This window comes from Cebus imitator, unplaced genomic scaffold (genome assembly GCF_001604975.1).
Source record: "Cebus imitator isolate Cc_AM_T3 unplaced genomic scaffold, Cebus_imitator-1.0 Scaffold18, whole genome shotgun sequence".
NCBI lineage: Eukaryota > Metazoa > Chordata > Mammalia > Primates > Cebidae > Cebus > Cebus imitator.
In genome coordinates this window covers 11,913,317-11,940,285 of record NW_016107333.1, presented here as the reverse complement: position 1 = coordinate 11,940,285, position 26,969 = coordinate 11,913,317, and the positions used below count along the sequence as shown (strand labels likewise).

The window sequence follows — 26,969 nt, the reverse complement described above, 5'->3', positions numbered from 1 at the left end:
GTGCTGTTCCACCTGCCTGGTGTGCCCTTCCCTATCTTGGTCATTCAGAAAACTTCTACTCATCCAGCAAGACCCATCTCAGAAGTTACCTTCTCTGTGAAGCCCACCTAGACCACTCTAGATATTGACAACCTCTCCCTTCTTTTGTGCCCAATTTGTATATTATTTTTTCCTTGTATCCAAGACTCATCTTACTTTATTGTAATTACGTGTTTGTATTCTGTCTCCCCAACAGGACTGTGAGTTCCTTGAAGGCAGATCAGACCTTTTTTCTCTCACCCCAGGGCCTGCCTAGCATTGACTCTGGGACATATTAGGTCCCCAATGAATACAAGTGTCCCTTGCTATCCAAACTCTCTTATATACTCAAAACCTAGAAAGAAAAAATAGGTTAGGACAACATGGCATCACTTATGATTCTGAGTCTATTGTCCAATATCCTGCCACCCGAATTTAGGAGTACTATGGATTTGGATGGCAAGAGATACTTGTGTTTGAATGAATTAATTACTTAATGAATGGGGGCATTCAAAGCTGAGAGCGTCATCAACTCTGGGCACAGACCTGCGTCAAGTTGGTGGAGAGGAGGGAAGGAGGGAACATGGAGATGCCAAGCCAGAGCCAAGAAAGTTGTTTTGCTTTGGAATATATTATTTTTGCAGGTTGCTATAGTTACCGCTGTGAAATTAAAAATTAAAACCTTGTGAAAGAGAGAGGGTTGACTGAGATGAGGCAGTTCCTTGACAGGCTGAGTTATTTATCTTTTCCCCATGTAACATCTGGTTATGTGCTTGCAAATTTATTTTTAATTCAGAGCTCTAAAAAGGATTTCGTGGCAGTGTGAGGTGCCCGGTTGATAGTCTTGGGAGGGAAAGGTTAGAGGGTGGTATCTGGGGCCTGCTGGTGACCCCCAGCTTCTCTCCTGGCCCTTGCTCATGCTTCTCACACAACCTCTAGGAATCAGGGGGTAGCTTGAATGTATCTGGACCCCCTGCCAATCAAGCAGCAGCCGTAACCATGGTTCCCAGATGCAGAGCCAGGATGGAGGCTGCTGTCTGGTTCCTGTGGTTCTTTGAGTGTGAGGACGAGCATGGCAGGGAGTGGGCAGGCTTCGAGTTCCTATCTCTCCAGTCTGTCTCCCAACATGTGTGTCTCTGAGTGTCTCCAGGGGTCTTTCTGGACCCCTCATTCTGCCATCCAGAAAGGCAACAACAGTGGTTTAGGGGAGGCACCACTGGCCGGAGTGAAGAGCTGTGGGATCTGATTCCAGCCCAGCTGCTGCTGGCTGTGTGACTTGGGGAAATCACCTTTCCTCTCTGGCCCCTGTTCTCTCAGTTCTTCAGAGAGGGGTTGGAGTCTGCAGTAGCCCATTGGATCCCTACTGCAGGAATGTAACTGAGTCTAAGGAGGTGCCAGGCATCATTGGAGCCTATTTTTGTGCCTCCGCCTGACTGCCCAAGGTGACAAGTTGGGAACCCAGGACAGGCTGTCCTGTGGATTTCTTTTCCCTGCCAAGCTTCTTCCTGCCTTGTACCTTTCCACTCAGTGTTTTCTGGCCGGAGCTTTCTTCCCCGAGATGTTCACAGGACTCCCTTCTCTATCCCACCCAGTCTTACATGTCACCTCCTCAGCAGGGACTCTCTGCCCAGCCGATCTGGAATGGAATGGCCTCGCCCTCCCTCCCCCACCCTGAAGCTTCTGCTTTTCTCTTCCAGCACCCACACTGCCTGTGAGTGTACTATATTTTCTGTCTGTCTGTCATCTGTCTGTCTGCCTTCCTTTCTGGAATGTCAACCCCATGAGAGCAGAGACATTGCCTGACATGGTCTGTTTGGGTCACAGCTGCTTCCCCAGCTCCCAGAGCAGGGCCTGGCATGTGGAGAAAGTAATGAATGCTTGTCAAGTAAATGAATGAATGAATGAAGGAAAGAAGAAAACAGTTATTGGTCTCTGCTATATGTGGGATTAGGTTAAGACAAGCTGGGATGGGTTAGGACTAAGGGGAAATGAATGAGATTAAAAACTCCTGGACTAGGAAAAATGAATGCCAAAGGCAACTTTAGAGGAGGAAATAAATTCTCTCATAATGACTGAGGTGTGAGTTGCGTATATGTGTATATATATGCGTGGTGGGCGGAGGGGGCCTTTTCTGCCGTGGTAATAGTAATCATACAGGTGCGTAATGGAAAATAATTGTACGTATAAAACCTAAACCCTCTGACAATAGCAAAAGTCATAATAATGACCATGAATTGAGTATTTATTATGTGTGGGACACAGTGCTTTAGATATGTTAACTCTTTACAAAAGGCCTTGTGAGAATGGACTTGGCTGTTCTTTTCACTGCCATATCTGCAGTGCGTGGGACATAGCAGGGGCCCAATATATATTTATGCAATGAATGAATCTTCATTTTCTATTCAACGCCTTTGATCAGAAAGGGCAATTGACTTGTCCAAGGACACACAGCTGGAAAGTGACAGAGCCAATTGAAGCCAGGTCCGTCTGGCTTTGTTCATCTTGCAAAAGATCTTCTCTCTGTACGTTGGCTTGGGTCACTGCTGACCACCACTCTCCTGGAGAAATGACTCCCCACCCCCATCCCTCACTGACCCTTACAACATGCCTACAGCTCTGCTTGGCTTGAAGTCAGAAAGATCTTGGGCTAGATGGAATGGAAATCAGGCAGAGGTTTCTGCCACCAACACTGCAGACACAGCCTGGGCACTGGTGTCTCCGGAGCCTCCCGGCTCACTGGCGTCTTTCACTATGCCTGACAAGGCTGGTGTGGGAGGACCAGGGAATGTTTTGTGGGCAGACGCATACATTCCAAACTTCTTAACAGGTCTGGGCTCATAACCCAGGCTCCCCCATGGGTGAGCTCCAAAAAGCATGGCTGAAGCCCTGGGCCTGCGTGTTCAGCGGGGATGAATAATTAAGCAATCATCAGGTGCCAACGGCTTGACGAGGGGGTTTTGAATAGCTGACAACGCTGCATCCCAGCTTGACTCTGATTTTGGGTAGAGACTGTTGTTTCTGCTGGCTGTCTCAGCAGCGCCCAGAGCAGCAGATCTCCACGGCAGAGGGACCTATTTGATTGTTCTAGTGGGCAGAGGATGTGTCCTGGGGAAGGGAATTGCAGCCAGGCTGACCTGGGTTCAAATCCTTGTTCCTCCTGAACATGGCTGTGTGATCTTGGAGAAGCCTCTTCTTGGTTTCCGTTTTGTGCCTTCGTTTCTTTGGTAAATGGAAAAATGAGGAGTTATTGAGGAGATGAAGTTAGGTCTCCTTAAAAAGCCCTTCTCTTTATGTTTATCCCTTCCCCTTCTTCCTGCATGGAACAGGGATGCGATGCCTATGACCTGGCAGTCATCTTGCAACCATGAGGCACTAGGAATGAGGCACTTGATTCTTAAAAGTAACTGTAAAGCACGTTGTAAAGGTGCGGGACCTCTCTGCTGACTTGCTTATGGTTTGCTTTCCCCACTAGGATAAGAGTTCTGATGACAGGGAACTTTGCTGGCTTTGTTCACCTATGAGCACCTGGAATTGAGCATCCCCTCAATAAACATTTGTTTGATAGTCAAATGAATGCATGAATTTGGTTATTATTACAGGCCAAATCAAATATGTTTCCTGGAAGTCCAATCTGTTGGATACTTTGGACCCTGGCATTTTCATGATAGGTGGGTTCAGGGCAAGGCCCCCACCTGCACTCCTCGTGGACTCATATGGGTAGGGCTAGCGGCTCCGTGGCCTGAGGAGCAACTGTTTAGGACCCTTTCCTGAGGCCTGAGCCAGGCAAACACCTAATGCTGGTGCATTCTGGAAGAGATAGAAAGGAGAAGGTACATCTCCTTGGAGGCAACGTGACTCCATAGAGGGAACAAGGCTTGGTGTCGGGCAGTCCGCGGGTCCTATCTTGACCCCCACTTTTGGGAAAGTTGGGAATGAACTCAGCTATAAATAATAGAAACCCTTTTACAGAGGCATAATCCAGTTGCTGTTTATTGTCTTACAAGTCCTGGGCAGGCCACCTGGGACCAGTGTGGCTCTCACTGATGCCACTGGAGACCTAGGCTCTGCTTGCCATTCGTCTTTGCCATCTTTATCACGTAGCCATTTATCCTTATTCCTAGTGCCTCATGGTTGCAAGATGACTGCCAGGTCATGGGCATTGCATCCCCGTTCCATGTAGGAAGAAGGGAAAGGGCTAAACACAAAGGGAAGGGCTTTTTAGCTGTGGAGGAGTACTGTTTCTGAGACTTCTACCTACATCTCATTGATGAGGTCAGTGAGTGCCACATGCCACTCCTAGTTAAAAGGGAAGCTGGGAAAGTTAGTGTTCTGGCTTTCTTGCAGCTAGCATAAGAGGAACTATTAGCTGTGTGGGAGGAAGCTGCTCATACAGTTTCTACAGCCCCAGGATGATTTCCCAAACCCTAAAACCCCCTTCACCCATGCTCACTGACTGAGGCTGGAACTTCTGGAAAGAAGGTCCTCTTCCTACTGTCAGCGTAGTGATCAAGATGGCTTGCGAAGCCAGGCTGCTGGATCTGAATCCCCACTGTACCGAGTACCAGCTGTGTGGTCCCAGGCACATTCTGTAACTTCAGCATGTCTCAGTTTCCTCATCTGTGAAATGTTCAATCATGGGAAGGACCTAGAATAGTGCCCATCTTATTGTAGGCACTCAAAAAAACATAGCTCTTAACAACCTAAATACCCACCAGTGGCAGACTGTATAAAGAAAATGTACATATACACTGTGGAATACAATGCAGCCATAAAAAAGATCAAATTGTGTCATTTGCAGGAACACAGATGGAACCGGAGACCATTATCCTTAGCAAACTAATGCAGAGACAGAAAACCAAACATTGCATGTTCTCACTTATAAGTGAGAGGTAAATAATGAGAACTTACGGACAGAAAAAGTGGAACAACAGACACTGGGGCCTACTTGAGGGAGGAGAGTGGGAGGAGGGGGAGGAGCAGGAAAATTAACGATCAGATATTATGCTTAGTACCTGGGTGACAAAATGGTCTGTACATCAAACCCCCATAATACACGTTTGCCTGTATGAATGAACCTGCACATGTACCCCTGAACCTGAAAGTCGAAAAAAAATCAGGAAATTCTTTTCCTATCAAAACCACAAATATATATATATATATATATCTTGTGATTGTGGTTATTAGTATCATGGCTATGGTTACTAAGATAAGACTTTGACATCAGTGAAAACAGTAAGGCCTCAAATGCCTGGGGGTGGTCCCAGCTCTGTCCCAACCTGCTGTGTAACTTTAGACAAGCTCTAGTCCGGGTCAGTGCCCCTCCATATGATGAGAGTCTGGACCCCGATGGTTGGGTCTTACAGGCCTCTCCGGAGAGGACTAAGATGGAATCCTCCTGTCAGACGCTCACAGGTAGGGTGGTCTGCGATCATATGTTCCTGGAAAATGGGTCTTATCAACAGAGCAGCAGAGTCCTGGAGCAGGGGACATTTTGGCAAGTTTGGGGGGCTCTCCCAGGATTGCTGATCCCAGCTTTGGTGTCTGGAGCTGGGCCAGGGCTGATCAAGCTTCTCTGTGTCTCTGAGAGGGCTGGGCTGCCCCCACCCCCCACCTCCAGCCTCATCCTACTTCCCTCTACCCTTTCCCTAAGTATGAATTTCTTCCTCTTGCTGATGTCTCAGCAGAAAGTTTCCTCTGAACCAGCTTCCCGCAGTGGGAGGTCCTGCACCAGGGCGGGGCATTAAGGAGGCTCTCCGGGTCCGTCTGTGGTAATGTCGAGAGGGGCAGTGGCGTTTGCACTGGGACTGTGGCCTTGTTGTGGTTGCGGTTTACTTTTCTGGAAAGGCAGCAGAGAAACCTCCAGAGGGAACTTGGCTCTTAACTGGTTGATAACCTTAGCAGTCTTCTCTAGGCCCCAGTTTCCCCATCTGTGAAACGTGGCAGCTGAATGCCACAGTTTTGAGAGGCCTGAGCAGACTGGATTTTGACATCGAGGACACAGCCACTGAGGTGGAAGGGCCTGTGGTGGCATTGGGCCATTGTTGTCACCTGGCCCCACAGACCCTTGATGTAGTGTTGAGGATGTTGCAGGAGGGGGTCAGATTTCATGGGACTCCAGTGCTCCTGGCCCCTGACTTCTTCAGGTCAGGCAGCTTTTCTTTGTTTTATTTGTTGTAACGTCAGTATCCACTGAAGTTTTGAATGGAAGACAGGACTCCAAAGTTAATATAAAACGTTTAAAAGTGATAGTTAACACTTTATAGACTTACCATGTGCCAGGCAGTCTTCTAAATGTTCCACTCATATTACTTTAGGTAATCTCACAGTAATGCAATCAAGTAGGTACTATTATTAGTTCTGTTTTCAAGGTAAGGAAATTGAACAAAGAGAAGTTTAGTGTCTTGCCCAATATCTCTCAGAAAGGTAAGAGGGACTTGAATCCAGGCAGTCTGGCTCTTAACAAGTCTTTTTTTTTTTTTTCCCCCAAAAAGCCACTGATGTAGCTCATCCTCTTCGCCTCCCATCTGGCATTGGAATCCCTGCTACAGCATTCCACCAAATGTACTGCCTGGTCTCATCTTGCACACCTGCAGGGATAGGGAGCTTGCTACCTCCCTGGGGATCTGTGGCTAGCTATACCTGTTTTAAAACTCTCCCCCAAGTTTGTGAATTCCTTAATAGGTCCTCAAGGCTCCAAATGGTTTCCTGGGAAACAGAGCAGCTTGTTCAGCCCCCAGGGACCTGTTGTGGTCTGGATTCCAGATGGAGAAATCTAGAAGGAGCCAACAAACCTTACATTTCGTGGACATGATGGAGGGCGCAGGGTGGACATGGGAGTGGAGGCTCTGTGTGTAAGCGCTGGAGTCATTTTTCTGCCTGAGCCTCAGTCTCATCTTCTGTGAAATGGCATTTAGGAAGACCACCTTCTTCATAGGGTTGCTGTGAGGACTGAATGAGACCATCCACATGCCATGCCTGGCACTTAGGTGGCATGAAAAATTGTTAACTAGTATTTTGGTATCATTTTTATCATCATTATCACCTATGAAGTCCCTGTTCTCACTCTGGAGTTGAGGAATGACTTGGTCAGTGGCTTGACCATAGAATGAATAATGCCCACAGCCTGATCCCTGGGTCCAAACAGTCCTCTTTGTCATATGGAGAAACTGAGTCTGAGAGAAGGCTGGAGACTTGCTTAAGGCTTCCCAGCTAGTCAGTGGCAGAAAAAAATAGTTTCATGGAGCAAAGGGAGAGTTGACTGGCTGGTTAATTCCACTAGATCCTCTTGGAAATAAATATGAGGGTCAAAGGAGGTCAGAAGCAGGACCACTGGGAGTTTGGGGCCAGCTCCTTGACACTGAAGCTTCTGGGAGGAGCACAGAGTGGGCAGTAGAGTGGTCAGGTACTCAAATTCACACATCCATACATGTTGCCCGACGAGGAGTTTTTATGTTACATCTGGGTGTGATCCTGTTGGAGGGACGTAGCTTGGACTGGGCAACAGTCATACACCTTTTGGAATTGGTTTGGATGGCTTCGGAACACCAGGAGCAGGAGACCTCAGTATACCGGGGTGATTCGGTAGAGAAAGCAGAGGTTCAGGAAGCACATGTAGGCTCAAATCCCAGCTGCTCCACTGACTTGCTATGTGAGTGTCCACTTGGAGCCTCAGTGTCTTCATCTAGAAGATAAAGACAGAGTTGTTGAAAGATTAAATGTGATAAGGATAGCTGACTAGCTGCAGAAGTTGCCAACCCAGAATCTGTCTTAACCACATTTAAAAATTAGGAGAATTGATATCCAAATCCAGATTGCCTCTTTCTTTCGAACAATCAGAAAGATCCTGCCCCCTTGAACAGCTTTGTCAAGAGGCCAAGTTGGGCATCTCTGGCCCCCTAGAGCTGCACTCTGACTTGTCAATCCACTTGACACCTGCAGATGGGTTAGAGGTGAGCTTCTTCACCTTCCTGACCCAACAAGTCTATCCCAGGCCATGGAGGCAGCTGTTCCCCGCTCCAGGAAGAAAGATCGCTGGGAGAGGAAAATTCTCCCTCCCTGGAGGTGTTTGCTCAGGGCCGCTACAGGATGAATATTTCCTTTCATAATGTTGCTAATCATTTTCCCCTCCAGGCAGGAGCAGAGGCTCTCCCGAGCTCCTCGCAGCTGTGGTGCCCTGTGGGCTCTTAATCAATGTTACATGGTAATTAATAATAGATCCTCCTGCTCCGGCTCCATCACTCCCAGCTTCCCGCTCTCTCTGACAAGCTGGCATCTTCCTGCCCAGATGAGGCCGAAATCAAAGGCCTGAAATTAGAGCTGAAAATTTGTCCTCCAGTTGCTTGTGGGAAGGAATCAGGAGAGCTCGAACCCCTGGAAGGTCGGAGCTCGCTGACGTTCTCATTTTGCCCTCTGATCCCATGGACGCTCTCAGCCTTGCTTTAGGGATGGGACATCAGGCTTGGGGACGTTTGCCCATTTGTAGCATGCATCAGTGTGATTCAGTAGGTCTGCAATGGGAACCAAGAATCAGCATTCTAACAAGTTCCCAAGTGCTGCTGCTGCTGGTCCTGGGGCTATACTTCCAGAACCACCGATTTCTCTCATCCTTTTCCAAGGGCAATTCACCGGGCGCCAGGCACTGGGAATATGGTGATGAATAAGGCAGATGTAGCGCCTGCCCTCCTGTTGGGCGGGATTGACCTGGGCATCACAGGATGGGTAGGCAAGTAGGTTTTAGAATCAGACATGCTTGATTCAAGTCCTGACTCTGCTAGTGACGCTATCTGATCTGGGCAGCACCTGCCTTCCCAGTGCCTCCGTCCCTGCAGCTGTCTAATGGGGATAATTACGTTCTCTGCTTCAGATGATTGATGTGAAGATCAAATGAGGAAAGGAATGTACAAATACGTGCTCAGGGCTGGGTGCCTCGCTCACGCCTGTAATCTCAGCACGTTGGCTGTCAGGGGAAGGAGGATTCAGGACCAGCCTGGGCAACATGGTGAGACCCCATCTCTAAAAGAAATAAAATATAAAAATATAGTTAGACATGGTGGTGTGTGCTTGTTGTCCCAGCTGTTTGGAAGCTGAGGTGGGAGAATCACTTATGCCCAAGATAAAGACTGCATTGAGCTATGATCATGCCACCGTACTCTAGCCTGGGCAGCAGTGAGACCCTGTCTCAAAAAAAGAAAAAAAAAGTGCTCAGAAATGTTAGTTATAAAGAATGATGTGTCATTAATAATCATGTTATCGTTATTGTTGCTGGGTCATTGTCCAAGATTGTGTGACTAGGCTCTGGGAAAGTTGAAATTCACTTATTTATTCATTAATTCATTTGACACGTATGTCTTGAACAACCAAGTATGTGCCAGGTGTTGAAAACACAGAGCCGAACCCAAAAGTTAACTGCCTACCTTCACGGAGCGGGCTTTCTTGTCAATAAGCAAGTACATATGTAATAAGTCGAGAGGTGTCAGGCACGATGATGCAAAAAAAACCAAGCGCGGGGGATGGAGATGTTGGAGCCGGCAGAGGCAAGCAGGTGATGCTCTTTTAGGTAGCGTAGTCAGCTGGGGCCTCTGATAAGGTAACCGTTTCGCAGAGAGCTGACCGGGGAGTTACAGTGAGCCAGTAGGTGTCTGCAAGGGGCATGTTGCAGGCCCAGTGAGTGTAAAGGCCAGCTGGGGACCAAAGTCTGTGTGGGACTTATAAGCATTCCACCTGCATGTCCAACATTGCATCCGGGAGTTCCAGACCTTCGTGCTTTGTGGTCCCAGCAGCCTATATATATCTTGTCTCCTCCACACTGAGGACTGACCCTAGACCCCACCAGAGGCACCATGCATTTGTACCCCAGGCTGCATAACCTGGTCACCAGATACCACTGGCTTTGGAGTCAGCCAGTCCCACTGTGACGGTGCACAGGACACCTCACTTCTCTCTCAGAGCTCCGCTTGACTTGCCTGCAAACGGTGGATGAAATGTGACCTTCATTGCAAGTGGTGATGAGTGGCAGAAGAGCACCAGGCCATGAGAATGCTTTGCAAGTGGGATACTTAATAGGTGCTCAATGAATGATGGTCATCACTATGCCCCCCTCTCCCTGCTTCCTTTCCCTCTCAGTGAGACCCAGGATCCAGGTGGGAGCTCAGACCTGGAATTCTTGCTTAGCCAGAGAGTTTGTTCCATTTGCATAGAGTTGCATAAGGCCCGGAATGGTATGTACCTCTTTTTGCCTTTAGTTCCTGCAAGCTCACGTCACCATTTAAAAATAGGGTGTTGATCTTCCCCTTTCCCTACCATTCATTTTGTCTCTTGAAAGAATTTCAAGCTGTTAATCAAATATGCTGGAGTTGGAAGCTGTTTTTATTTTGGCCTGGGGCAGAATGGGGTCACCAGCTCTGGGCAGCCCTTGATTACCTGCTTTATTGGAGAGACAGCAGCAATGATCTCACAAGTTGGAGGGTCCTGGAAGCTTTAAAAAGAAGAGCCAATTTTATTTTTTATGCTTACAAACGTGGAACATGTAGGTAAAATGGAAAATATAAAACAGCAGGAAAAATTCCCCAACAAATTACCCGTAATAACTATAACCAAGCATAATCACTATTACCATGTTAGTGTCTTTATTTCATGGTTTATTTTTCCCCCATGCAATTTTTCTATAATCAAGATTATATATTATATATATAAAATGCTACAGCTGGCTTTTTCCCTGTGCTATAATATAAATTTGCAAACATCATTTTTCATGATCATGTAATATTCTACCGAACACATAGTTTTCAAATCCTTCCTCTATAATAGGACATTGAGATTTGTCCAGTTTTTTTGGTGTAGCTGTAATGAAAATCATGTTCCTGGCTTTTTCTCCATTTATTTTTGGTCATTTTCTCACAAGAGAGCTCAGAAGTAAGATTAGGAGGATATAAGAAGAGTGAGACAAGTTTAAGGCTCTGGATAGATTTTGCTGCATCTCAATCAGTATCTGAATTCATGTGCTTTCGAGTTGGCGCTGTCATAGCTTCCTCTATAAACTTCAGAGCAACCTGGACACTCCGCCATGGGATCTGATGGGAAAGTGGCTCCCAGCTTGCTGCCCCGTGACTCCTGTGCCCCTCTCACACAGGGAACACTCAACTCTTTGCTGGGGTGGATGCCAAGGCTTGGACAATCTGCTTTCTTATAACATCCCTGGGTAGAACTTGTTTATGAAAATATCGGGAATTCAGAGCAACTCAAGCTGTGTCTTCAAGGCTGTGTGTCAAGGCTCTCATAAGCCGTAGTTTACAAAAAAATGACTTGGCTTTGTGTCAGTTAGGAATGTCTTTGGCTCAAAGAAATAATGCATTTCCAATCCACTTTTTCATAATAAGATGTCAAGAGATAGCAGTGCCAGCTATGCACAGTTGCCCAACCATGTTGTCTAGCCTTTAAGCTCCATCTTTCTGTTCTGCAATCTCTGGGACTGTGGCATTTATTCTTGAAGTTTTTGCCTCATGGTCCTAAGATGGCTGCCATACCTCCAGGTATCAAATCCTCATTCCAGGTATGAAGAAGAAGGAAAGGTAAAGGAGCAAAGGAACATGCCATCTAAGTTTATTTTTTTGCACCAGGAAGGCAAAAGCTTTCCTAGAAGCCCCATCCAGGAGATGCTTACATCTCATTAGCCAGAACCAAGTCCTATGGCCATCCCTGAACCAATCACTGGTGAAGAGAAATAAGGTTACCATGGCCTTTGGACCAATCAAGATTCACTCCTAGAGCTCACATTAGGGGCCTACTGTCTTTGAGATAAGTGGCTCACCAGTGCCATGGGCCCAAATCAGTTTCCTTAGCAAAGAATGGGATAGGATAGCTGAGATGACTGGGATGTGTATCACTAGAAAGAGGACATTGTCATAGGCTTTGTGGAAGATATTATGATTTCATCCCAGGGTTGAGCTCTCATTGGCTGATGCCCATTTCTCTTGCCCAGTGATTGGCTCGGGGATGAGCACATGGTCTAAATAGAGCCAGGACATCCCATTGTGCAAAGAGAAGCCTCCTTTTTGTGTGTGCAGTGGGGTACTTGCATATGATGCCCAGAACTGCTGCAGCCATTTTGTTCTTATGGGATAAGCCAAGCTGAGGATGAAGCTTACAAGTATACAGGAGGGGGAATAGAGAAACAAGGGAATTCCCAAGAGATGGTGCCAAGGCCTTGATCAGACTCTACCCAAGAACCTCGTGTTTTCTAGACTTTCAGTCACAAAACCTAACGTACTCTTCCAGTTGCAGAAACCAGCTTGACAAGTTTCTGATGCAACTAAAAGAATGATAACTGACAGAGAGGCAAACAGGAACTTTGAGAAAAAGGGTTATGTGGTTAAATAAGTTTGAAGAACTGGATTAAGCAAAGTTTGACAAACTCTTTTTGCTTCCTTTAGATTATTTTATACCCAAATGTGTAATGTGAAGCTTCAAGAGGCGGAAATCTCATGTAGCATTTCCAGAACATACTGTCCGCAGAATCCTTTTATCGTGGGACAAGAGACATCACTGGGAAATGCTGACAAGCCTAGCCCCTACCCTATAAACCTTAAATTTTTGACTTGAGATTAGACATACTGTTAATGTAGACAGAGTTAGGAGGTGAATCTAGAAGGAAGGCAAAGGTTTCGGTTCCTGGAACATCTACCCAGTGGTCTCTGCATTTCCTCCTGAGGGACACATTGCATCAAATAGATCAGGAAAGAATGCTAATTACAATTGGCCACAAAGGAAATTGCAAGAAGCTCCAAGTAGCCCAGAGAGCATCAGCTGGATGGGGGAAGGGGCAAGGGGTGAGGACAGAGGGATGGAGATGGGGGTGGCAGGGGCAGGAGGTGGGGAGGCAGGGGAAGAGGATGGGGTTGGCTATCAGGTTCTGGTCCTGAATGGCTCTGCATCTGGCTTGGGCAGATGCCTTCTCTAGGGACCTCAGTTTTCACATCTGTGACATGTGGCAATAGGGCCAAGTTGTCAGTGACATTCTTCCCAGATGTCTCCCTGGTGTCAGGGCTGGATTTATAAGCACCTACTCAGGCCCTCTGGAGAAAGAGATGAATAAGACACTTAACTCTGCCATCCGGGAAGCCATGGACTAAAGGCAAGGAGACAGAGAGAGAGAGAGAGAGAGAGAGAGAGAGAGTGTGTGTGTGTGTGTGTGTGTGTGTTGTATGTAATTGATAGGCAATTGGGGATGTAAAAATCCGTTTTAACTGGTCTTTCTACTTCTTTCTGTTTATTTTATTATTTTTGTTTGTTTATTTATTTAGTTTGAGACAGGGTCTTGCAGCGGCGTGATCTCTGCTCACTGTAACCTCTGCCTCCCAGGTTCAAGCAATTCTCCTGCCTCAACCTCCTGAGTAGCTGGGATTACAGGTGCCCACCACCACGCCTGGCTAATGTTTTGTTTTTATTTTTTAGTAGAGATGGGGTTTTGCCACGTTGGCTAGGCTGGTCTCGAACTCCTGACCTCAGGTGATCCATCAACCTTGGCCTCCCAAGTGGTGGGATTACAGGTGTGTCACTGCACCTGACCTCTTTCTGATTATCATGAGCTCTAGAATGCTCAGATTCTAGAGCTCTAGAATGCTCAATGAGCCATATCCAGGCTCAGTGGGGAAGAATGCCCTGATTGTTTAGTGATGTCTGCCATGGACACTGGGGGCGGGGCATACCTGCCAATGTGTTGTCCTTATCCTTGCAATATAGTGCAGCTGAATAAGGAAGGGCAGCAGAGGAAGCTGTGGGAGCCACCAGGGAGTCCAGATTGGGGTGAGTTCCAGCCATCTGGAGAAGAGGGCATTGACCCTGGAGGTGACAGATGAGTGGGAGTTTGCCGGCTAGAGAAGGGCAGGAAGAGGATTCCATGCTAGAGCAACCTGGAGGAGCAAGTGTGCAAAGCTCTGCAGGGGGGCTTCAGGCACAGCGTACAGCTGGCAGGTGCTGCGGCGGGGTCTTCATGACAAGAAGGCCATGAAGAGTGGGACCAGATCACGCAGGACCTTGAAGGCCACGATTAACTTTCTAGATGTTATCCCTGGGCAGGGCAGGGGAGCTATGGTGGAGTTTTAAGCACTTGCTGAGTGCCAGTGTCACACTCTTCAGAAAGGCCCGCTCCTGCTCTTACTGGGGTGGATGGGAGAGGGTTGGACGGATGCAGGTGTACCAGCAGGAGACCATGACAGCCGTCAGGTGGAAGGCAGGGGCCAGACGGGGCAGTGCTGTGAAGTGGGGAGGGGGCAGGAATCAGGCATGAGTCGAGGTGTCTTGAGGAGGTTGCCTTCCTCCCCTCTCCATTAGTGTTTAGGGAGCGGGATGAGGGCACCTGGGGCTGTCCAGACCAGCTTCTCTAGATGAATCTGCTGTCTCTGAGTAAACCAACAACTAGAGCCTTGCAGCTGTGGAGCTGGGGGCTGCTCAGAATGACTCCGAGCCTGCAGCTGCCGTGGGCTGCCTGCCAGGTGAGGAGCCTGCAGGGCGGGGCTCTGGGACATGGACCTCAGCCACCACCACCCAACAAGGGCAACAAGATTCTGCTGGCAGGAGCGGCCAGGTGAGCAGCTTCGCTTTTGCTTGTCTTATGTAGGGGAACTCCCCTACGTAAGATGTCTTGCCTGCCACCATGTAAGATGTGACTTTGCTCCACATTCATCTTCTGCCATGAGTGTGAGGCCTCCCCAGCCATGTGGAAGCATGAGCCAATTAAACCTCTTTTCTTTATAAATGACCCAGTCTCAGGTATGTCTTTATTAACAGCATGGGAACAGACTAGTACACCATCTAACACACTTATGTAGGTATTGTACTTGTTTAGGAGTCTGACCCTCTCCTCCCCTTAGGTTATGTGGTCCCTGAGGGCAGGGAGCTTGTCCTTTTGATCACCATTGAGACTCCAGCACCATGAACCCTGGTGCATAATAGGAGCTCAATGCACTCCCATTAAATGATTGAAGGAATGGTACCGCTTAGCACAATGTGTCTGACACTGGCCTTCAAACTTCTTGACAAATCTAGGAAAGCTACATTGTCCATTTTCATTCTCCTTCTCTCTTTGCAGTCTGAAGAATTTCTGCTGACCCATCACCTAGTTTCACTTTCCTTCCCTGTGTCCAGCTTGCTGCTAATCTCATCAAGAGAATTCTTCCTCTCTGATACTATATTTTTCGAGCGTGGTTCCAGCATTTCCAGTCAGCTCTCTTTCTTTTCTTTTTCATAGTTTTCTTTTCTTTTCCTAAACTTCCCATCTGTTTGTGCATGTTGTCCACCTTTTCTGCTACATCCTTTCATCTATATATTACCATTATTTGAAAGTCCCTGTTTGATAGTGGATGATCATTTGTTGAGTACTATGTGTAAGACATTGGGATAATGAATGACTTTAACGTTTTTAACAAGTTGAATTGGATGAGAAAGTGGAGGTTTAATAGTAGGAGGTGACCAGGGGGTGGGGCACTGGGATTCCAACCTCAGACTGACAGCAGAGCTTTTGTTCTAACCAACTCTGTTAGTCTGCCTTTAGCTACCAGCTCTTCCAGAGACCTGAGCTCAGTTCACCAATTTATTCACAATGAAGGATCCAGGTGGCCAGTCCCCATGGCACCTCACTGTGGCCAGGTCTCTGAAGAGCAGAGCCAGCTCAGATGCAAGCTTCCCTACTTGGCCTTCCAGACCCCTACCATCTGGCCCTATCCACTTTTTCTTTCTCATCCCCAGGGTTTCCCCGCAGGGAGCCAAGCTGGCCCCTTCCTCTGTCAGAACTACTCTCTACCTTGTTCTCCATCTCTTCACTGCACCCCAAACATTGCTCCTCTGTGTCTCATTCAATGATTTGGTCACTTAATATGTATTTAATCAGCATAAATTCTGGTCTGTCCACTTACCAGCTGTGTGACTTAAGTAAACAATTCACTTCTCTTTGCCTCAGTTTCCAAACCCATAAAGTGGGGACAATGGGAGGACCTATCTCAGGGAACTGATGTGAGTTAGGCCATGTATCAACACAGAACCAATACAGTGCCTGCCTCTCAGCGAGTCCTTAGTGTTAGTCATCATTAACAGTGACAGCTATGTTGTGGGGACCCAGAGGTGGCTCAGATCTGACCTTGCTGTCTTGGGTCTCCCAATCCCGAGGGGCATCAGGCATGTAAACCCAATCCCTGTGATCAGGGATAGAGATGGCATAGGCTGGGAACAGCCTGGAAGAGGGGCGCTTCCTTCTCCTGCCTGTCTAGTCGCTTGGCCGAGCAGAGGGACAAAGTCACTGGGCTGTGAAAAGTCCAGCTGGCCAGGTCATGGCAGGAGCCTGCTCCTGCTGGCCCTTCCTCCAGTCCCCACCCCAGACAGCCACATTTGCTCTTGTCAGGCAGAGGGGAGGCTGGGCACTGCACATGAAGGGCTAAGACTGAGGTTGTGCACACAGAGACATAGGTAAGGTGTGTTTTAGACATGACAACTTGCATGCTATGAGGCATGTCAACTGGGACAGACATGTGTCTGTCAACCAGACACAGACAGACGCATACATGCAGACAGAGCCCTGACATAACAACAGCTCACATGTGGCTCCTAGTATGTGCCAGGCATCAATCCAAGCATTTTACATAGATTCATTTATTTGATCCTCTCAACAACCTGATAAGGTGCATTTTATTAATATGCCCATTTTACTGATAAAGAAAGTGAAGCAGAGAGGGGGTTGAGTAATTTGCCCAAGGTCATACCAAGTAAGTGGCAGACCTAGATTCCAACCCAGAGAGTCAGTCTACAGAGACAGAACTCTGAACGGCTGTGCAGATCTATGAAACACAAGCGCAATGACACACACTCATTTTGGACATGCCCCCTGATGAACATGGATACCTTCCCAGGGATGCATAAACACCAAGACAAGACGAAGATGCCCATCCTCACTGGCATCCACACAGATGGGGAGGGCTGGGTAAGCCACTGTTAACTTGTGGCCAGCAGACTCAAGACCCCTACGCGGCCATAAGCACTCAGGCAGACACACACTCAGAGGTAGGAACTCACACGCTGTGCGTACACATGCTTAGACTCCCCCTACAACCAACACACACAGAGAAGCGGAAAACAGCAATCATGATGGATTCTTATAGTATCTGCTCAGGCTCTTAGCTGACTTCTCAGTTTCCCTTCCTCTCTCTGCTGCAGCAGCAGCCCCAGAAGGGTGGGGACTTCCCCCATGTGATTCCCCAGAGTGCTTGGCGTAATGCCTGGTAATAACATACGCTCACCCTTTCTGGCTTTCCTCACTAGAAAGAGTGTCAGGCCCTTTGCAGTTAAAAGCTTGACTTTACAGTCAGACAGGCCCAAGATGCTGCTCTCAGCTGCCCTCCTACTTGTGAGGCAAAGGATTTCCCCATTCTAAGCTCACCACTCTCCCCCTAGAACATGTCCTAGCCGTGGTGGCCATTGCTCTTGTACCCCAGGGATGTGCCCACCTCAGGCCCTCCACACTTGCCTTTGCCTGGATAAATCCCTGGCTAAGTCCGTTTTAGGTTGCTATAGCAGTATCCCACAGAATGGGTAGTTTATAAAGAATGGAAATTTCTTTGGTTCATGAGGTGGAGGCTAGAAAGTCCAAGATCCAGGGACTGCATCTGGTAAGGGCCTTCCTGCTGCATCACCCCATGGCAGAAGGTGGAGGGGCAAAGGGTTTGGGGAAAGAGAGAGAGGGAATCATACTCATCCTTTTATTAGAAATCAGCTTGCTTTCTCTTTCCTCCTTCCTTCCTTCCTTCCTACCTTCCTTCCTTCCTTCCTTCCTTCTTTCCTTCTCTCTCTCTCTCTTTCTCTCTTTCTCTCTTTCTTTCTTTCTTTCTTTCTCTTTCTTTCTTTCTTTCTTTTTCTTTCTTTCTTCTTTCTCTTTCCTTCCTCTACTCTTCCTCCTCCTCTTCCTCCTCCTTCCTCCTCCTCTTCCCCTTCTTCTTTTTTTTTTTTTTTTGAGATGGTATCTCACTCTGTCACACAGGCTGGAATGCAGTGACCCAATCTCAGCTCACTGCAACCTCCACCCCCCGAGTTCAAGTGACTCTTCTGCCTCAGCCTCCTGAGTAGCTCCTGAGTTATAAGTGCCTGCCATCATGCCCGGCTAATTTTTATACTTTTAGTAGAGACAGAGCTTCACCATGTTGGCCAGGCTGGTCTTAATCTCCTGACCTCAGGTGATCTACCCGCCTCGGCCTCCCAAAGTGCTGAAATTACAGGTGTGAGCCACCATGCCTGGCCTAGGAACCCACTCTGTCAATAAGCCATTCCCGTGATAACAGCATCCATTCATTCATGAAGGCAGCGTCCTCATGACCTGATCATGTCTTTAAGAGGTCCCACCTCTTAACACTGTTGCATTGAGCATTATGTTTCCAACACACGAGCTTTAGGAGACACAGTCAAATCAGAGCACTCCTCCACCTCCTTCAGGCCTTAAACGTCACCATCCCAGTGAGGGCTTTCCTGGTGTCGCTGTTAAGTTGCAAACCTCCTCCACTCGCCTCCCTTGCTCGCCACCCCTTCACTCTGCATTTCTCCATTCTGTTCCCTGCGCCACAGACTTGCTTTAAGTATTTGTTTATTGTTCATCTGGCCCACTAAAGTGTAAGCTCCATGAAGGCAGGATTGCTTCTGCACTCTGGTGTCTCTTGAGCCCAGAACCATGCCTAGTGTGCAGCAGGAGCACAGTAACTCTGGGGAATGGAGAATGAGCTTCACGCCTTAGGACAGTAGGAGTAACAACACCCTCGCAGGGTAGTTGGGAGGCTGGGGAGAGTCACCCGTAGACACTCCATGGGACATAGCATATATCTCAGAGCTCTTTTTTAAAAATCACATAACTATGATCCGCATGGTAAGCATTTCCTGCAACAGCTGAGTTGAGAGAGCCCTGAAAGGGCCCCTTGACAGCCACTTCCCCATCCTCTGCCCACTCTCCTCCGCGGTTCACCACTGTATGCTGGTGGCCATGTTTCCAGGCCTTTCCCGTATATTTACATAACACGTGTGTCATAAGCATGTATCATACATCAATAAGACCATCCTCTATTTATCCGATAACTATTCACTGAGTGCCTACTATCCTCTAGAGCTGGCACTCTAAGAGTAGCCAGCAGACAAAGCTGAAGGATTCTTGCAGGTGGTGATATGAACGGATGCTCTGAAAGACATGCATTTGGGTAAAGGGACAGAGAAGGAAAGGAGTGGGTTGTAGGGGTGCCCTCAGTCCAGGGCGTCAGGGAAGCAGCTCTGGAGAGAAGATGTTTGACTTGAGACCTGAAGGGTGGGGAGAAAAAGGCCCTGCAGATATCCGGGCAGATTCTTGGTAGATAGGGCAGTGGGTGCCAAGGCCCTAAGCGTGGCATGAAATTAGTGGGTTAGAGAAAGAGTGAACAGGCCAGCGGGGCTGCCGCTAAGCGAGCGAGGGGAGGGGCAGGAGCTGGGGCAGGAAAGTGGGGTGCAGAACTCATGGGGTGGCGTGGGGATGCAGGGTGAGGAGTGTACAACCAGAGCCTCAGGAAGATGGAGCAGGGGAGAGGACTGAGCTAGGCTTGCTTTCATTGGGGTGTTTTTGGGTGTAAATTTTTTTATTCTGGTAAAATATACACAGCATAAAATTGGCCATTTTAACTGTTTTTAAGTGCGCAGTTCAGTGGCACTCAGCGCGTTCCCCTCAGTGCGCAGTCGTTACCACCATCCACAGCAGAACCGTCTCATCTTTCAAAACCGAAACTCTGCACCCATTCAACACGAATTCCCCCATCCCCCAGCCCCATTCTCCTCTCTGTTGCTATGGATTTGACTACTCTCTATACCTCATATAAGTGGAATCATGCAGTATTTATCTTTTCATGTCTGGCTTATTTCACTTAGTATAATGTCCTTTAGTTTCATCCATGGGACAACATGGATGAAACTAAAGGACATTATTTCTTTCCTTTTTAAGGCGGAATAATATTCCATTATGTGCATATACCACGCTTTGTTTACCCACTCATTCATCTGTCAATGGACCCTTGGGTTGCTTCCTCCGTTCGGCTATTGTGAATGACGCTGCCATGAAGATGGGTGTGCAGATACTTATTGGAGACTCATTCTCAGTTCTTTTGGGCATAGAGCCACAAGTGGAATTGCTGGGTCCCACAGGAATTCTCTGACCTGGTATTTTATGTAACAGAATACAGAGGCTACCAGGGGAGAACAGCCACCTCAGAAGGGCAGAAGCTGGGAGAACAGCCAGGCGGCAGTGGTTGCAAGTTGCCTTGTCTGACGTAACAACCCACCCTGCAGATCCCTCCAGAGTGGCACAGGGAGTTCTGCCTGTCTTTTTAATGATTCAGGCCACCTTCACTCTCATCCTTTATTCGGGCTCATCCCAGCTCTGAAAGTCAGGTGGGAAAAGGCCTATGATCCCCTGGAGAGACAGGGACAACGGGGCTCAAGGAGGGAGGTTGTTTCAGCCAAGGTCACTGGGCTGCAACGATGGTGGAGCCTCTAGGACGTCCTTGAACCCTGGGCCTGCCTTGGGTCTGACTCTGGAGGGAAACGACTGCACTGTGAGCCTCCCTTCTATTCCCTACTCCTGCCAGCCAAGGCTGGGCAGCTGGAGAGAGCTCACAGCCAGAGCATCTGTGCCAAGACATTAATGAACCTGAAATCCAACTCAGGGTATCCCTGGGACCTGGAGAGTGAGGGGGAGGCAGCACCCTAATTAGCCACCATTCTTCTCACCTGCAGCTTAGGGAGCCCATCCCAGCAGCCCTGCCTAAGGGTGGGGGTGCCTCCCAGCAGGGTTAGGAGCGCTGAAACTGGCTGCTATGGGCTGTGTGTTTTCTTTCTGAGCCTCAGGCCCAGGAATGCATCCTGAGGAGGGCATTGGGAGTTGCTGCAGAGCCACCAGAAGTCACACCCCACACGGGCTGGGGTCTGACCTGGGGGCAGGCAAATCTTAAGGCCCTTCCTCTCCTGGGATCAGTTCCTCCCTTTTTAAATTTTCACTTTTTGGCTGATGAAGGTTTGTGGGATGAAAGGAGGAATGGGATATGCTGCTTCCTCGGGTCAGGGGGCAGGATGGAGAAGGGGCCAGGCCCTCTCTCCATGATTTCCCTCCCTCCTGCAGGCATCCAGGTCCCAGTCTCTTCTGCCCATTCAGCCCCTTCCTCCCTCCCTCCCTTCCCCGCATGATCTGTCCCACCCACCACCAGCTTACTCAGCTCAGCCTCAGGGGCCTCCCTGATTTCTCCAAACAAACCAGGAGCGGGCCTGCCTCCGGGCCTTTGCACTTGCTGTTTTCTCTGCCTGAAGCTCTCGGTCCCAGATTTTATTCTCATGCCGCCTTTATATCTTTACTCAAATGCAGCCTTTGCAATGAGACTTTTCCCGACTCTCCTGTTTAAAGCTACAAATCGCCCCACCCCTCCCTGGCTGATCTCCACACCCTTCCCTGCTTTGATATTTCCCACAGCACTTGTCATCACTTACCACTGGCATCGATTATATTCAGTTACCATTCTCTTTCCTCTGGATTGCATGCCCTGCGAAGGCAGGAATTTCTGTTTTGTTGGCTTCTGCATCCCCGATGCTTGGCACAGAATAGGAGCTCAGTAAAGATGCATTGAATTCACAGTTTCGAGGACCATCCATGGCCATTGTCATCACCCTGGTCCAGCCTGCAGTCACCCCTCCCCTGGATGCTGCCACAGCCCCCGACCCTGGGCTTCCCATGTCCAGTTTTGTCCTAACCAGGCAGTTTCCTCCCAGCAGCCAAAGTGAGCTACTTAAAATGTGATTCTGACCAGATCATCCTGGATGGAAGCCCTTTCGCGGGTCCCATTTTACGGAGAGTGAAGCCCACCGTCCATCACTCAGCCTCAGGGCCCTTCCTGCTCCGGCCTCCAGTTGCTCTCAGACTCACTGCCTGTCTCCTCCCTCCGTTGCGGTCACACTGATCTCCTTGGGGCTTCTTAGCCATGTGGAGCCCTGCTCTGACCCCAGTGCCTTTGCACCTCCTGCTTTTGCTGGCTGGGACACTCTTCTTTCCAAACTTTCTGGCCAGTTCCATTACATTCCCTCTGTTTCAGGTGAATGTCACCTCCTCAGAGGAGTGTTCCCTCACTACCCTAACCTGTTTCTCCATGGAGTCACTCTTGTCTGTTTTATTGTCTACACAGTAAGTCTCATTATTCAAACTTGCTGGCTGGGTGTGGTGGCTCACGCCTCTAATCCCAGCACTTTGGGAGGCCGAGGTGGGCAGATCATGAGGTCAAGAGATCAAGACCAGCCTAACCAACATGGTGAAACCCTGTCTCTACTAAAAATACAAAAATTAGCCAGGCATCGTGGCGTGTGCCTGTAATCCCAGCTACTCAGGAGGCTGAGGCAGGAGAATCCCCTGAACCTGGGAGATTGAGGTTGCAGTGAGCTGAGATTACACCACTGCACTCCAGCCTGGGTGACAAAGTGAGACTCCGTCTCAAAAAAAAAAAAAAAAAAAACTTGCCTCGTTCCCATATTTATTGTCTCCTGAAGGAGACTGTGAGCTTCCTGAGAGTAGGTCCTTGTTAGCTCCCTTTTCTCAGCTCAGCGAAGGCACCTGGCACATAGTAGGTGCTTAATTATATTGTCTGGCTGGCGAATGAAGGTGTCTGAGAACACACAGTCATCTTCCTCATTATTCCTCCCTGTTCTCACAAGCTAGGATTGCGATGCCCTTTTGACAGATGATGAGACTGAGTCTCAGGGAGGTTTGGCAAGCTGCCTGGGCCACAGAGTGGGTGAGCAGTATGTGTCTGTGCGTCCTCTGGGTGTCCGTGTGTGTGTCTGCATGTATCTCTGGGTGCCCAAGTGTCCTCTGTGTGTGTCTTTGGCTGTCTGTGTGTCTGTGAGTCTCTGGGCACACAGGCATTCCCATGGATTTGTGTGTCTCTGTGTGTTTGCAGGTACCCTTCCTTGCTATGCATATGTGGCTGCGGTGTGCATATCTCTATTTCTCTGTGTGAATCTGTGCATATCATTGTGAGGCCCTTCATGTCAGCTGTCCTAGTGCCTCTGTGTGTCCCTGGGCGTGTGTGTCCACAGTCCAGCTCTGTCAGCTCTCCCAGCCCCCACTTGGTGGTCCGCCTCATTTCCTGCTGCCCCAGGCTCCTCCAGGGCTCTCACGGCCTGTCATCTTTCAGCTGCAGGGTCCTTGAGTTCTTTAGGCACCTGGGGCACTGGAGCAGAGGAGAGAGGCAGGCAGGCACGGTGCACCCCTGGGGCCCACAGACCCCAACCCGTGGAAACCCTTGCTAGCCCCGGGATTGGCTCCTGACTTAAAATTGCCAATCCCTGATCGAGCTGCCAGGAGCCTGCACTGGGCTGGTTCCCATGGCAACGTGGAAGCTGCCAGGCCTCCCGCTCATAAAACAGGTCATAAAGTAGGGGGATGGGAGGAGGAGTGGGGGCTGCCCGGCTGAGGGAGGGGCTGGCTGCCCGGGGGCTGCTGGGGCCACTTCCCTTGGAGACCTGGCCATGCACCTGCTGGCAGCTGGGCCGGGTTCTGCTCTGCCCCTCGCATGGGGCAGCCTCTTTGTGAATGGGAGTAGTCATGGCCCTCTAGTTCTGCCTCTAGGTATGATGTTGCATGGATCCAGAAATGCTTTGGGTGAAAGGGCCCAGCAGGACTGAGGCCTGGGACTGAGCTCTGTAACCCCCTGACTCCCTATCAGCAAATCAGAGAGCTAAGGGAAAGCAGTGTGGTGAGTGGAAAGAACCAGGCTCGAGAGAACACTGGGTTCAAACCCAGCTCCACATGCAAGCTGTGTGACCCTGGACAAATGGTTTCAGCCTCTGAGCCAAACTCGTTCACCTCTCAAATGGAGACAAAAATGGCATAGAGTATTTGTAAAAATTAAATCAAAGTTTATAAAAACTTATGATGTTGCCTGGTCCAGAGACCAGCTGTGGTTGTTAGAAACAATAGCAGCTATTATAATAATAGTGATAACTCTGTGCCAAGCACTGGTCTAAACACTTTACACGTAGCAGTTTATTTTATCCTCACAAGGGATAATTATTCCCATTTTACAGATGAGGATGCTAAGGCACAAGAGGTTAAGTGACTCACTCAAATCATAGAAACCGGAGGGAGAACTCTGGTTTAGACCTGGAGTTGGGGAGCTTTCAGCCACAGCCAGTGCTGCCTCTCTCTTCCCTCCCTGCAGAGTCAGTGAGGCTAGGGGAGGAGTCAGTGTGAGTCCCAGCCGCCTCCTCCGTCCCAGTGCCTCCCCGGTGCAACCACGAAGAGGAGAGGGCCTGGCGAGCGTGGGCTTGGTCCTCCGGAAGGACCTGGGGATCCATCTGCAGGGATCACAACACAACCTCCTTCAGTAGCCCTCTCCCATTGCTCAGAGGGAGAAATTGAGGCCCAGAGAGGGCTAGTGGCTTGCACAGAGTCACATAGCAAGATGGTAGCTACAAGGATTCAAACCCAATTCTTTGGAGCCAGTTATGCTCCCAATAAGCCCTATGGCTGCCCAAGTACCCCGGGCCACTGGCAAAATTGAAGGAAGCAAAACAATGGCGGCAGCAGTGATTCCCGTGGATCGTGGACTTAGGCCGATTTGCCCTTACCGTGGTACTGGGCACCGAGCACCCTTCATGTGCACCTTGTGTAGTCCTCGCTGCAGTCCTATAGGGTTGAGGCACATGACACACATCATCACATCATCCCCATTTTAGAGATAAGAAAATTGAGGATCAAAGAGGTTATGTGATTTTCTCCAGGTCAACTCAAGAGACTTGAATCCCATCCAAGAGACCTAACCCAGACTGCTGATTCCAGAGCAGCATACAAGGCCTTCCACCCTGGGGTCTTTCTGTGGTGTAACTCTTGGGAGTGCCCATGGGGGCTGCCTTGTGCTGATCACAGCAAGGCCCGGGAACGTGTAATTCTCTGTCTGTCCATCCATCTAGCTACCTACCTGCCTACCTATCCATTTGTACACTCCACAAATATTTATCCAGGGCTTTCTCCATGCCAGGCATATTCAGGCATTGGGAGGCGCATGGCAGTGAACAAAGCAAGTGGTGCCTGGCTTTGTGGTCCTCATACCCTCGCGGGGAGAGGCAGAGTATAAACAGAGAAACAACAAAGACGTGTGTCAGGTGGTGGTGAGGGCTATGGAGAAAAACAGAGCCGGAGGAGGGGCAGTGCACGGTGGCGGGGTCGGAGAAGGCCTCTCTGAGGAGGTGACATTTGAACGGTGATCTGAAGGAGGTGAGGGCTTGGTCCGTGTGGGGATCGCTAGAGAAGGGTTTCTGGCAGAGGAAACAGCGGGAGCAAAGGCCCCAAGGTGGGAGCGTGCCTGGCATGTTGGAAGAACAGAGAACAGGTCAGTGCGGCTGGAGACAGTGAGCAGGCGGGAGGGCATTGGGGAGGTGGAGGGGTCACTGGGAATCGGACCAAGGATGGCTCTGCCGGGTTTTCTTCTGAGTGAGATGGAAGCCATGGAGGTTCTGAGCAGAGGCGTGGAATCATCTGATTTAGTTTTTAAGAGCATCCTCTGGCTGCTGGAGTGAGGATGTACTACAGGGCTCAAAGGAAGGAGGGGTTGTTAGAAAGCACTGTAGTATGTGGATGTCAGATGGCAGAGGCCAGGGCCAGGCAGAGTGGAGGAGGTGGAGTGGGAGGCCCAGATTTGAATATATTCTAAAGGCTAAGCCATAGGATGAGGGTCTGAGAACCCTCTAGGATGGCTCCAGGTTTTTGGCTTAAACCAGAATGGAGTTGTCATTTATGCAGTGGGGAAGGCAGCTGGAAAAGCAGTGTGCGCCCGGGCTTTGCACATCTCAATTCGTTTGTGCCTGATTGTATTTCTCAAGCATCAGGATCACCTGAGACATTTCTTAAAGCCCAGATTTCTGGGATCCTCCACCAGAGTTTCCCATTCAGTAAATCTGGGGTGGGGCCTGAGAATGTGCATTTCTAATCAGCTTCCAGGGGATGCTGATGCTGCCTGCCCCGGGACCTCACCTTGAGACCCACAGATTGTTGCAGCTGGGGAGGTGGAGGCTCATAGCTGGAAGGTGACTGGTTATAGAGCCAGAAATTGAGCCAAAGCCTCTTCGGTGGTTGGAGAACTTCTGGACCCTGATGGAGAGAGAAGGGAGCCCTCAGAAGTCTGTCCACAGAGGACAGGAGGTGGGCATGGCTGGAGCTCCTAGGGATCCTTCGGTTTCTGCCTGTTTCCACGGAAGCCAATAAAACGGGTAGCAGCCCAGCCTGTGTGTGATGTGCATTCTCTCCAGTTTCTCTACCCGTGGGTGAAATCCTGCCTGGCTTCCCCGAGCCTGTGCACAGGAGGGATTCTGGAGAAGCTTGCTGCAAGACCCAGCAGCGTCCTCATTCCTTTGTTTTACAACCATTTGCCGTGTCCACATGCCACACTTGTCAGGAGCTCGGTCCGCCATCTGGGTCCATTTCTGGGTCTCCTCGTGTGGGGTGCATGGAGGGGCTGTACTTTCCAGCCCTCTTGAAGTTAGGCCCGGTCTTGGCACTTGATTTCTGCCGAGATCTGTGAGCGGAAGTGAAGTGTGCCTCTTCCTGGTGGGAACCTCAAGGGCTGGTGGGCAGTTTGCCGTCTGCATCCCCTGCCAGGGAGACTGGTGGGTTCTTCAGGGGCGGCCCTGCCAGCCTGGGCCCCTGACTGTGGACATTATGGAGGAGAGGCCCTGCCGAGTGGAGACAGACACGGAACTGGAGTAAGAAGCAAACCTGTGTTTTTTTAAGCCAAGGGTTGGCAAATGTTCTTGGCCAGGGAATGAATATTTTAGGCTTGTCGCAGCTACTCAGCTCTGCTGTTGGAGCAAGAAAACAGGCACAGACAGTACGTAAATGGGCGGCTATGGCTGCGTCTTGATGAAACTTTATTTAC

The 26,969-nt window shown here is 49.3% G+C and overlaps 1 protein-coding gene and 1 long non-coding RNA gene across 6 annotated transcripts in view; both read left to right on the top strand.

Moving 5' to 3' along the window:
* The window catches only part of LOC108293984 (tyrosine-protein phosphatase non-receptor type substrate 1-like), a 124,400-nt gene that overhangs the window by 30,271 nt on the left and 67,160 nt on the right, over window positions 1–26,969 (top strand). The window contains exon 1 of one of the 5 annotated variants that reach the window (XM_037733686.1): window positions 13,634–13,937. The exons of the other annotated variants lie outside the window; for them this stretch is intronic. Coding sequence (XP_037589614.1) covers window positions 13,868–13,937 — 70 coding nt within the window. The 5' untranslated portion in view covers window positions 13,634–13,867. Of the gene's footprint in view, window positions 1–13,633; window positions 13,938–26,969 lie in introns of those variants that run through there. 5 annotated transcript variants of the gene reach the window in all.
* Window positions 25,107–26,318, top strand: LOC119468973. The gene is made up of 2 exons (XR_005197794.1): window positions 25,107–25,427; window positions 26,029–26,318. It is a non-coding gene; the product is annotated as an uncharacterized LOC119468973 (long non-coding RNA).